A 13,566-nucleotide genomic window follows, 5' to 3' on the forward strand; every position below is an offset into this window, starting at 1 on the left:
ACTACTTCATCTAGCTGTCAATAAAATTCAGCTGTGTACGTTGACATGTTTGTTTATCGAAGATTTGTTTTAAAGGGGTCATGACATAAAAATCATGTTTTCTTCCATTTTTTAGCTTGTAAGTTAATACTGGAGGCGTTGATGCAGTGCTCAGTAGTGTTAAAATAGAGCAAATGTTTAATTCTCATCAACAAAGACAGGGTTTAAAATGGTCATTTTTAAGTTAACACTGTTTTAGGGAAATTATCATCATAACTTGACCTCAGGGAAAATAATCATATGTGACCCTGGACCACAAAACCAGTCTTAAGTGTAAATTTTTCGAAATTGAGATTTATACATCACCTGAAATCTGAATAAACAATCTTTCCATTGATGTATGGTTTGTTATGATAGGACAATATTTGGCTGAGATACAACTATTAGAAAATCTGGAATCTGAGGGAGCAAAAAAATCTAAATATTGAGAAAATCGCCTTTAAAGTTGTCCAAATTAAGTTCTTATTACTAATCAAAAATGAAGTTTTGATATATTTACGGTAAGAAATTTATAAAATATCTTCATGGTACATGATCTTTATTTAAAAGATATTTGGCATAAAAGAAAAATTGATAATTTTGACCCAAACAATGTATTCTTGGCTATTGCTACAAATATACACCAGCGACCTAAGAGGTTTTGTGGTCCAGAGTCACATTTATTAAAAAATAATATGTCATCATGACCCATTTACACATCTCGAACCTGCTGAGAGCTCACTGGAACGTCTCAAGAGATTTCTCTGCATGAATTAAAAACAGTGTCAGCATCTCATTTATGCAAAATTTAATCCTTTGCCTTTATATTTAGGTTCATAACAAATTTATACCCCTTCCTAGTAGAAGGCTTGGCTATGAATCCTATTTATGCTAATGAAATGGCTGTGTATAGTGCCGACTTGGTATTTTCCATGTTGTGGTATTTTAATGTTTTTTAACAGAATAGAATTATGAATGTTATGTATTAACATCTCCCTGTGGAGCCAGGCCAAGAACAGTGACTGAATTTTTCCTATGCATTAGTCGCTTCCCAAACCACCTCCACAACACTTTTAGGATTGTTTTAAATGCATAGAGTCCACACGTGATTGGAAAAGGTGGACCTATCATGCATGCTTTCATTTGTATGGATTGTTGTACTACAGACAGCTGTCATTAATAATAATTATTTCTCTAAATAAGTATGATTTTGTTGGATTGGAATTGTTCAAGGATTGCATACATTTTGTGTAAAGATATGTGTAGAGACTTGGCTATATTTGTTTAAGCCACAGCTGTTGCATGGCCAGTAAAATACCTTGCTACATCTTGAAGTTTTTTTAAAGGCCTCTGACCTGAACCTTGGGGTGAGTTAAGATGGTTTGAAAGGCCATTAGTTAATAAGAAACAACATTTGGACCAATGAGAAATCTTTCCAGTGGTAATGGGATCTTCTTCTTGCCCTGTAGGAGGTGTCTGGCAGTTGTCTTAGAAGACTTATCTGGATTTATTTGTGTTGATGTCCAAGATTCAGTGGAAATCTATCAAATGTTTCACCACTGGCAGTCAGAGAAGGGCCTTGCTGCTAACTACACAGTTGGCCCTTAATGTATGTTATATATATTTGACCAGTAATTGGATGAGTGTTTCTAGAGCCTACACAGAGACACAACACAATGGTGTTTTGAAGGGTGCATCAGGTGTATCCTACTGTGGTACAGCGGTTTACAATGGTAAAGACACCTGGGCAATGCTTCAGGGATTTACTTGTGATTACAGAGCCCTTTGTGTGTGACAGAAGCCAGACTTTAAAGAGAAAGACCTGGTATATAGAAAATTAAACAACATTGATCCTAAAGTGGAAGGAATTTATCAGGGGTGCCATCACCAAAGTACTGTGGTGAAGAAGGACTGTTTGGGAGTGCAAGGCAGAAATGCCCAAAACAGAGACACATTAAAGTGCCCCTATTATGGGTAATGAAAAGTTCATATTTTGGTTTTGGGAGTCCCCAACAACAGGTTGACATGCATAAAAGGTCAAAAAACACTTTCATTGTCTTATAATATGCATTTATTTTTACCTTACTTGCTCAATGACTCCCAAACGATTCACTCAACGATTCATTTTTCCAAACCCCTCCTTTATGTGACGTTAATCTGCGGTGATTGGTCGATTGGTCTCATTTTCATGTCATCATGCCTATAATGCCTGATAAAGCAGTGTTTGTGAGCAGTGCTGCTTTGTGTACAGCATTACCGGGGAAACAGCTATTTTTACCGATCCAAAAGTGGAAAAGAATGAATTTGCATTTTCATTCGGATCTACACGAAAAGACCAACAAGTGAGCGGGCCATATGATAATGTTTCATGTTGAGGTCAACATGAAATCGCTTGGGATTCATTTTAAAAACAACTCTTTTCAATGATTCAGAGTTGACTCTTTTTTTTTTTGAGAGAGAGACATTAACTTTATACATTGTGCAATTAAAAATTTTGCAGGATGTTTTCATTCACTTGGAGCTGTGTTACACACTGCATGAAAGGTCATTTTCAAAAATCCACAATAGGGGCACTTTAAAGGTAAAGTTACCATAAGATGGACCTACTGTAAAAAGCCAGAATATCATCTACGAAAGTAGCCTGTTAGGACCATTAGAGGTTTCTGTTTGAAAGAACATTTCACCAGGCCTTAGCGAAAGACGATCACTGATACTTATCCAATATTACTGATCAATGAGATGCTGGAGTCCCAGACGGTGCTGGCTGGTTCAGCACACTAAACTTCTTAGTTTACTGTCAGGGAGGGATCTGCTCATATTCTGAAAGTTTGGGGTCACTTAGAAATCTCACATTGTTCATGAAAACATACATCAAATTATTGTGTTTCTTTCGTCAAAGAATCTTCCATCTGCAGATCTTTGACAGTTTAATCATCAATTCTTTCAGGTAATCTGAGGAAATTTCATCCCATCTCCCACAAGCAGTTGCCACCTCAGTGCTAATCTATTAATCAATAAGTTAAAGGTGTCCCACTTTACATTAAGTGGCCTTAACTACTATGCACTTACTTTAAAAAATATTGTGTTTATTGTACATAGTAGTTGAGGCCATTTTTAGGCTAAAATTGTTGCTATTTTATTGTAATTTAATATAAGGATGGTTACTATATTAACCATCCCTATATAACCATGGACAATTGTCTCAGGGTTGTGCCCTCTCTCCCAGTTTGAGCCACTGATCCTCAAAATATATGTGCCTGGCATCATAACATATTGTCATTTGAAAGCAGGCATCTGTCAGCGGATCCGTCTATATGCAGATATATTAGGGATCCGCTGTTAGAGTGCTTGGTGAAGAGCGTCAAGCGATGATCATTGTAGCCAATCACAGTCATATCTGTTGAGCGTGTGAACACAATGGCCAATCAGCGCTGTTTAAGAACACGCTGTTAGCGGGAAATGGATGTTTTTAAAATTTCAGTACTGACTGGTAATTTTGACAACATTACTGCAGATACTCTGTAGATGAGCATGACATAAGTTTCAAATTTGGATATAACCTTTTCAGGCTTGATAAATGATGTGCAGCCTTTTTATTTTGCATGCCAGTGAAGATGCCAGAACACTAATATCAGAATAGATGTACTGTGTGGGACCGTCTAATAAATAAAAGGCTGTTTATGTTGCACATTCTGCCGATTACACAAGATCGCACTTGGGCATATCATACAATCTGCTAAGCAACACTTGTAAAGGACAGACAAAAATAGCACAGTATATCAAATACATATAACACCACCAGCACAGCCTCCTTTCCTCCACTCCAATGACTTTCTCACTTTTCTATTCACACCACCATTCCTCTTTTGTCTTTCCGCTTCTCCTCCTCTGTTTCCTCCTGTGCAGGTGACCTCTATTCCCTTCTCTCTAAACTGCTGGGGGAGAGGGAGAACGTTGTCCACATGCATAAGTACAGCCCCGCAGAGGCGGCCCGAGCCCAGACACGTCTGATGGCAGAGATTGATAGCATAATGCAAAAAAAAGACCTGGGCAGGCCACGTTTAGGCTACAAAACAAAAGAGGATGCAATTCTGGTGAGGGACAGAGTGCACAAGTTTCACCAGTTAGAGTCCACTGTCAGCCCCTCAAGAAGCAGGACGGTTCCCGCCAGACAGCCGACCACAGGGGCGGCTCAGAGGGACCAACCAGGTGGGTTTCGGCCTCATTTTTTTACCCCAACAAAAAGCAAGGACATAAATGTATCCAGTGCTGTGTGGATGTTGAGCTTAGGCCTCAACTGAGACACTGAGAGTTTGTCTCCCACATATCCATTTGTTTTCCATTTGAAGCCTGTTTCCACCCAGCTCACTGCTGTCATTATACTTTGAGTGTTTGCTTAGCGTGTAATATTATAGCATGTGGTTTTAATAATTCTCTAATATGGAACATGAGAATTTCCTACAGAATAGATTTCAAGATGCATTAAAAGCTTTCATCTTGTTGGTCAAAACATCACCCCTGTGAGCAAGATGAGTTATTTTTGGTTGGTTTTGAAGAGAGAGATTTTCAGGAGTATACAATCATGTATACAATTGATTCAGAAAATATTCAGACCAATAATTTTTCACATTTTCATGTTGCATAAGTATTCAGACTCTTAACTCTACTTCACAGCAATTACGGCTTCAAGTATTTTTTGGTATGATGTGGCAAAATTTGCACACCTAGATTTGGAGATTTTCTGCCATTTTTCTGTTTAGATTCTTTCAAACTCTGTCAGGTTGTTTGGTGAACATCAGTGGGCAGCCATATTCAAGTTTTTATTGGGTTCATGTCCAGGCTCTGACTGGGACACTTTGATTCTGGTTGGGATTCTGAGCTGTAGCCACACTTTCATCGTCTGAGTTGTGTGTTAAGGGTCATTGTCCTGTTGGATAGTGAACCTTTAGCTCAATCTTAGGTTTTGAGTGTTCTGGACCAGAGTTGGGTAGATTACTTAGCAATTTTAGAAATTGCAGTCCGTTTCTGATTCTAAATTACATGACACAAATTGTAGTTAGTTAAAAAATGTAAAATGAATAGAAGTCATTTTAGAATAACATCAATCAAAATAAAACACTAAAATAAATGATTTTATTTGTTCACCTGCATGAGAACCATGAACACGCAAATGTGATGCTTAATTATTAAATATTTATTTACAAATTTCAGGCATACTTCAAATAAATATATTAGGGGAAAGAGGTTCAGATGACAAAGTTTGGGAATGCTTGCATTACATGTGAAGTGAAGTGACATTCAGCCAAGTATGGTGACCCATACTCGGAATTCGTGCTCTGCATTTAACCCATCCAACGTGCACACACACAGCAGTGAACACACACAGCAGTGAACACACACCTGGAGCAGTGGGCAGCCATTTATGCTGCGGCGCCCGGGGAGCAGTTGGGGGTTCGGTGTTTTGCTCAAGGGCACCTCAGTCGTGGTATTGAGGGTGGAGAGAGCGCTGGACATTCACTCCCCCCACCTACAATTCTTCACAAATACTATTTTTCTCTAAGAAAGAATATAATTGCGAGGATACTACCTTTTCTAGTATCTTTGACAGAAAAGGGAGATTTGAGATCGGTCTGTAATTAACTAGATATTTGGGGTCAAGTTGTGTTTTTTTAATGAGAGGCTTAATAACAGCCAATTTGAAGGTTTTGGGGACATATCCTAATGACAATGATGAATTAATAATAGCCAAAAGAGGATCTATGACTTCTGGAAGCAGCTCTTTTAGTAGTTTAGATGGAATAGGGTCTAACATACATGTTGTTGGTTTAGATGATTTAACAAGTTTATACAATTCTTCCTCTCCTATAGTAGAGGATGAGTGAGATTATTCCTCAGGGGATCTATAGTGCACTATCTGATGCGATACTGTAGCTGACGGCTGCATGGTTACAATTTTATCTCTGGTAGAATCGATCTTGGAAGTAAAGTAGTTCATAAAGTCATTACTGCTGTGCTTTTGGGAAATGCCAACACCTGTTGATGCTTTATTTTTCGTTAATTTAGTGACTATGTTGAATAAATACCGGGGGTTATGTTTGTTTTCTTCTAGAAGAGACGAAAAGTAATCAGATCTAGCCGTTTTTAATACTTTTCTGTAGGATAGGGCATTTTCCCGCCAGGCTATACGAAATACCTCTAGTTTTGTTTTCCTCCATCTGTGCTCCATTTTCCGGGCTGCTCTCTTTAGGGTGCGAGTGTGCTCATTATACCACGGAGTCGGACTGTTTTCTTTGATCTTCCTTAAGCGTAAAGGAGCAACTGTATCCAAAGTGCTAGAAAAGAGAGAGTCCATAGTTTCTGTTACATCATCAAGTTTTTCTGCGCTGTTGGATATGCTGAGGAATTGAGATAAATCAGGAAGATTACTTACAAAGAAGTATTTTGTGGTAGAGGTGATGGTTCTACCATACTGTAACAAGGAGTAGAATTTACAGTTTTAGCTATATGGAGTTTACACAAGACATGATAATGATCTGAGATATCATCGCTTTGCTGCAGAATTTCAACACCACTAACATCAATTCCATGTGACAGTATTACATCTAGAGTATGATTTCGACAATGAGTAGGTCCGGAAACGTGTTGTCTAACCCAAATAGAGTTCAGAATGTCTATGAATGCTGATCCTAATGCATCTTTTTCATTATCGACATGGATATTAAAATTGCCAACAATTAAGACTTTATCTGCAGCCAGTACTAACTCAGATAGAAAGTCAGCAAATTCTTTAATAAAGTCTGTGTGGTGGCCTGGTGGCCTGTATACAGTAGCCAGTACAAACATCACAGGGGATTTATCACTAACACATGTTTCTCTAGATAATGTTATACGCAGCACCATAACTTCAAACGAGTTATACTTAAAGCCTGCCCTCCGGGAAATACTGAGAATATTGCTATAAATTGTAGCAACACCTCCCCCTTTACCTTTTGGACGTGGCTCATTTTTATAGCAGTAATCTTGGGGGGTGGACTCATTTAAAGTAATGTATTCATCTGGTTTTAGCCATGTTTCTGTCAAACAGAGCAAATCTAGGTTATGATCATTGATCAAATCATTTACAAAAAGTGCTTTTGTAGAAAGGGACCTGATATTCAGTAAGCCAAGTTTTATCAATTGTTTCTCTGTATTGTAAACATTTTGAATTTTTTGAACATCAATTAAATTGTTACTCTTAATTTGGTTTGGACATTTCCTGTATTTTCTAGTTCGGGGAACAGACACAGTCTCTATAGTGTGATATCTAGGTGAAGGAGTCTCTATGTGCTGAGAATTAACTGACTTCTGTGACGTGAAGCGGCTAGCAGACGGTCGGTTTAGCCAGTCTGTCTGCTTCCTGATCTGGGTCCCAGTTAGTCAAGTACGAACTCTAAGACTATATGTGCCATATTTCTAGAGAGAAGAGCAGCACCACCCCAGGAGGGATGAACACCATCTCTTTTCAACAGGTCAGGTCTGCCCCAAAAACTTGTCCAATTGTCTATAAAGTCTATGTTATTCTGCGTGCACCACTTAGACATCCAGCCATTGAGTGACGACAGTCTGCTATGAATCTCGTCACCCCGGTAAGCAGGAAGGGGACCAGAGCATATTACAGTGTCTGACATTGTACTTGCAAGTTCACACACCTCTTTAACATTATTTTTAGTGATCTCCGACTGGCAAAGTCGAACATCATTAGCGCCGACGTGAATAACAATCTTACTGAATTTACGTTTAGCATTAGCCAGCACTTTTAAATTTGCCAAGATGTCAGGCGCTCTGGCTCCCGGTAAACATTGGACTATGGTGGCTGGTGTCTCTATTTTCACGTTCCGTACAATAGAATTGCCTATAACCAGAGCACTTTCATCAGGTTTCTCAGGGTCACTGAGTGGGGAGAACCTGTTTGATGTTCTGATCGGAACAGAAGAGCGGTGTTTTGACCCGCGACTAGGCCGCCTCACAGTCACCCAGCTGCCCTGCTGCACGGGCTCAACAGGAACCGAACAATGTACAGGACTCCCTGAGCTAGTCGCATCCAAAGCAGTATCTACAGCCCTCACATTCTTACTATCCTCAACTAAAGTTTGGATGCGTGTCTCTAATTCTGAAACATTCTCTGTCAGCCTAACTATTTCCCTGCATTTATCACATGTGAATCCCTCATCGCCGACAGAGCGAGATAACCTGACTAATGAATGACTGATCTCTGTGAGAATGTCCAACAACAACTGGAAGTCTTTCTGAGTGTATATAAGCGGTAGGCTGTTTTAGAAAGGAATATTTAGTAGATGAAAAGTGGAATTAGGGAGAATCAACAAATTATGAATAATTTATTGCCATTGTGTGAATAATATGTAATCATGTAATCAATAAAAAAAGTAACTATAGTCTGATTATGAGTATTTGAAAATTTTTAATTAATGTAATTACAAGTACTTAATTTTTGGAATCTGATTACATAATCCAGATTGTAATCAGTTACTACCCAGCTCTGTTCTGGACCCAGTTTTCATTAAGAATATCTTTATATTTTGCTGTGTTCAGCCTTGCTTCCAAACTGACAGTGCTTTCCACATTTCACTGCTGGGGTGGTATTGTGCCAGTGATGAGCGGTGTCTGGTTTACCTGCACACATGAATTGGAATTGATAAGACCAGAGAATCAAGTTTAGATATAGTCTAGAGTCCTTTAGGTGCTTTTATTTCAAGTAGGCTTTCATGTGTCTTTACTGAGGAGAGGCTTTCGTCTGGCAACTCTGCTATAAAGCCCAGATCAGTGTAGTGTTGCAGTGACAGTTGTCCTTCTGTAAGTTTCTCCCATTTCCACCCATGATGTCTGGATCTCAACCAGACTTTTCTTACCAACTGCTCTGTTTGGCCAGGCGAGCGGTTTGGTTGCATCAACTTACTCCATTTAAGAGTTATGGAGGCCACTGTGCTCATTGCAGCAGAGTTTTTGTGGATTTTCACAAATCTGTGCCTCAACACAGTCCATCTCTGAGGTCTGCAGGCAATTCCTGTGACCTCACGGCTTGGGCTGTTTCTCAGTCAGAAGGCTTCATCCTAAGTAACACTGCATAGCTCGGCAGTCACGTCAGCATGCTCCGTTGAAGGCCATCTCAGTTTGAAGGGACCTTGGGAGGCAGCCTTTGTTTCACATCCTTCACTTGGCATAGTTTAAAGGCATATTTTAAATCATTCCGTCCTTGAAACACCCACAGTCCACATTTTCCAATTCACGAAAAAGAAAAATAAGGCAGCACTTTGCTCCCTCGAGTTCTTGAATGTTTTCGGAGATGAATGCCTTGTTTGCATTTGTTGTGTTGAGACCACACATGGTTGTCATTTACTGTATTGCATTAATATAAAGTCAGATAGTATAAAGAAGTTTTTTTTTCCAAAATATATTTTTAATAGTATTTTCTAGGGCTAACCCCTAATAGTCGATTAACCGTTATTCGACAAGAAGAGGCTTGGTCGACCAAAATTGTATTAGTCACTTAGTTGCAGAAATATATTTTTTTAAATCCACAGGAAGTGATGAGGTCACGCAGTCCATGACGGACAGATCATTAACGGCTGGTCTGTGATAATACAGTACATCGGGCAGGACATCCAAACGCTCGCCTATCATTTATGGCTTATCATCTGAAATAGATTAGTAGAAGCAACTTCACATGGCCGCAATCTAATGTTACCCTTGAAAAATGTGCGCTATTCAAGAGTCTATGCGGAAGCTGAACAGTATAGCAGTATAAGCGCCGGTGCGCTCACTTGCTTTTAAAATGCTCCCTCATTTTTGCTCATACAGATAAGAGTAATACATATGTGCCCTGTACTGGCAAAATGAGCAAATTTAAAAAAAATTAGTTATTTTTATTTTTATATTAAAATATTATAAAAGACTCTATTAAAAGACCTTCAAAATGATGTCTGATTTGTTGGAATCGGACGAAAAATGATTGAGCTACGCCTGTTTGAAGTCGATGGAGTCAAAGTAAATTTAGGAAAAAAACTATTTAAAGTTTTCTGAAGGTTTCAAAGCAAAATCACCCAGCAACATTACATCGTTCCTCACACTTTTTTTCTTAATAATCATTACTAGATTAATAATCGCAATATAGCTATTTTTTATTTTCTTTGTTATTATGAGAACCAATGCAAAAATAAAAACAAATATAAGAAACAAGTGAATTGCCGACTTTTTTTTTCATTTTACATCTAAACATAAGCATTCAAGTAAGAAAAACAAATTGTAAAATGTAAAAATCACTTGTGTGTTCATTAAAAATAAATTGATTATTAAAACTACAAGCAGTTCAATCAAGCAGCAAGTGATTCCCTCTTTTCTTTTATTTTTTTTGATTAAAGGGGGGATTCTCATGCTAACCATGGACAAAGTTTCAAAAAACAATTTGGACGTAGAACAGAGTATTTCTGTGCCAAAAATCTGACTTCTGGGTCCGTACAAGTTTTGGAGAGTTTTATTCAATCGTGGCTCTTCATGACATAAACGACAGTAGAACTCGACCAGAGCGAGAGCGCACCCATCAACACGCTTCATTCAGCTGCACTGCACGGGACTCACTCGGGAAGAATGTCTCTAAAGAAGTGTGTTGTTGGTTGTGAGGGAAAGATAACCTTGGTCAGCTTCCCGAAGAACCTAACGTTACGTGAATAGTGGATGCAGTTTGTTTTTTTGGGGCCGCCACGGAGTTTCTCAAGTGTATTGTTGACGAACGTTTTATAAACAAGTCCCAGTTCGACACTGGATTTGCGCATCGTTTGATACTGAAAGATGGAGCAGTCCCAGCTATATTCCCTCATGATTCAGAACTGCAGGTGGTAAGCGAAACGGCATCAAATGTCTGTTTTGTTGGCGATCAGTGCTCACTCTTTAACTCCACCCACGGTGCGCCTCCAGGAGCTCGGCTTTTTTCGGAGAGAATCTTAAAGCTGTATCTTTCTTTTATAAATATGATAAAACTAAAGACGTTTTGGAGATATGAAGGATGCACTACTCTATAGGTACTCCAGATTAACATGAGATTGGGTGAAACTGTGTGTGTTATGTCCCCTTTAACATTAATGAGACAGACGGCCTATTAAGACATAGTGTAATGCACGGATCTAATATAATGTTACACATCCAATGTTTTTCCCCAAAAGTTCCCCAAACGTTCCCTTAAGATATAACAGATTGTGTTTGCGTGACTACTTAAATATATTTAGCCTACTGTAAATCTGTGTATATATGTATCGGGATAGAGCGCCGTCTGTTGTCTTTATCTGTGCGCTTCAGATGAGAGTCAGTGCGAGAAGCAAGTGGAGAAAAGGTACTCCTCTCAGAAAACATAAAAATAAAGATACTTTTAGATGTTTAATTACTCATTGGAGCATTGAGATAGCTAAACGAGGGCTTAATGAACTGTTTTTTTGCCATAGCTCAAAATTAGCCCGTGCGCATTACTACTCATTTTGCCAGCACAGGTCACATATTTCTAATCTTTAAAGACTCTACATTTATTTGTGTGCTCTCACAATAACAACAAAACATTGTGCTTTTGTAAAATATTAAAAGCAAACAGGATGCGCTTTCTGCCGTCTCGGTCTCTGTGAACGTTAGCGCAAAACTCTGCTTATACTTGCCTTACATACATTAAAAATATATCTATATCTATAGAGAGTGAAATGTCTACTTTTAAATGAACCAATTGAAATGGAAAACAAATATTTTCAGATTATGTAATCCGTATGAAACATGCATACAGGCAGAGATGACGAGTCCGTGTCTTCAACTTCATCTCTTAAGCCGAAAACAAAGAAAGCACTAGTTTATCAATAAATTAAAATGTTAATGCAGCCTCCTAGCTGTTTTTCCTGACTCGTTCATAATCATTATGCTTGAGCACTCGCTTATGAAGGCAATTAAAGGCTCATTATTATGATTTAAATGGTTTATTAATAAATGTGCGATTAGTCGACTGATGCTTAAAATGAACGACTACTAGTTGACCAAAAAAATCTTTAGTCGAGGGCAGCCCTAGTATTTTCCCTGCTTGACTGTAGAGGTGAACATTTTTAAGACTTAACAAGTGGACTTATTAGAACGTCTCATTCTAGCATTAAATGCTGAGAAGCTGTGTGGTCTGGAGGTCTCAGAAGGACTGGACTGGGAAGGACACAGCTTTACTAGGATGCAGCTTTGAGAAGCACACTTGGTTTTTGTATGTCTTTTCAGCTATTAGACATTATATATATACAGGCGTGTTCATTTTCAAACAGCTGAATGTGCCACAGAGACTCCAGTCAATGTGCAGAATCAATAGAGATGATCCAGAGAAATGGGATGCACCTTATCTAAATTTAAAGTGTTATGGCTGAATACTTATGTCAATGTGATTTTTCTTTTTAATTTACTGTTTCTATTGTTGTGGGTCAGACAGTGGTGGAAATATACGTAATGCAAACAGTGTTTCATTTAATATGCATGTGTTCTGTGTTGAGGTTTATTAGTGAATGTTCAGAATTAATATATATAATCTTGCATTATTGTTGGATAGTATGTCATTGCTCTTGTCCTCATTCATAACCAAGTCAAATGCATTTCATGAATCAGTTTTATTTGGGACGTCTTTGACTTAATGCTTTGTGAGCTATTATAATGAAAGAGTGTCATTCATCAGTGCACTTGTGCTGTCATTTGAAACTCATCCTGAACCAGATCTGATACCTGAACAGCTTTGATTTTGACCTCTAGGGGTCAGCCGTAACAGGAGAAGAGTCTCAATACCAGAGAGAGATGTTGAATAACAAGAATTGATTTATAAATAAGGGTTTAGCTTCAGGGGCAGACAAGGCCAAAATAACAAACAAAAATATATTTTTGTAAACACTCTATACTTTCTAAACCAAAATAAAGAAAACTAAAATAGTTTCAACTTACCTGACTCCCTTAGCCAAAAACAATGAGAAAAGATGTTTCAAAATAAAATGGCGTCTAACCCCTTACAACCCTTAACTTACCAAAAACTTATTTACAAAATATATATACAAGTTACCAGTAAACAATTCACAATCGGAATCCAAATTCGTAGTCAATCAGGCATGGGTCAAGTTAACAAGGAATATCACAAGATGGAAACAAAACAAATAAACTAAACTATCACAGAATTACATTCACAGTCTTAAGCACCCACACACTATCTCTCTGGTAAGACACCCAACTAATGACGACGGCAACGCACAAAGGCATACTACAGAGTCACACACGACGGCACAATAATGGCCCAGATTGAGTGTTTCGGGCAGTCCTTATATCTGGGTCAGGTGAGGAGCAGAACCAATCGCAATTATCTCAGGGAACCGGCCATCTGAAACACAAACATACACATACACAGAGAGAACACAAGAGGGCATAATGGAAACAAACAAATGACTAAGGCTCATAACACAGTGCATCAGTCATTTGTTGTCTAAGGCCTTTCCACACTGAGCGGACCCG

The 13,566-nt window shown here is 38.4% G+C and overlaps 1 protein-coding gene across 6 annotated transcripts in view; it reads left to right on the plus strand.

Moving 5' to 3' along the window:
• The window catches only part of LOC306865528 (peptidyl-glycine alpha-amidating monooxygenase B-like), a 45,822-nt gene that overhangs the window by 22,811 nt on the left and 9,445 nt on the right, over window positions 1-13,566 (plus strand). For 3 of the 6 annotated variants that reach the window (XM_079410191.1, XM_079410193.1, XM_079410192.1), the window contains exon 15: window positions 3,925-4,227. The exons of the other annotated variants lie outside the window; for them this stretch is intronic. In XM_079410191.1, the coding sequence (XP_079266317.1) occupies window positions 3,925-4,227 (303 nt within the window). The remainder of the gene's footprint in view (window positions 1-3,924; window positions 4,228-13,566) is intronic. 6 annotated transcript variants of the gene reach the window in all.

The sequence above is a fragment of the Barbus barbus genome, assembly GCF_936440315.1.
Source record: "Barbus barbus genome assembly, chromosome: 47".
NCBI classification, from domain to species: Eukaryota; Metazoa; Chordata; class Actinopteri; order Cypriniformes; family Cyprinidae; genus Barbus; species Barbus barbus.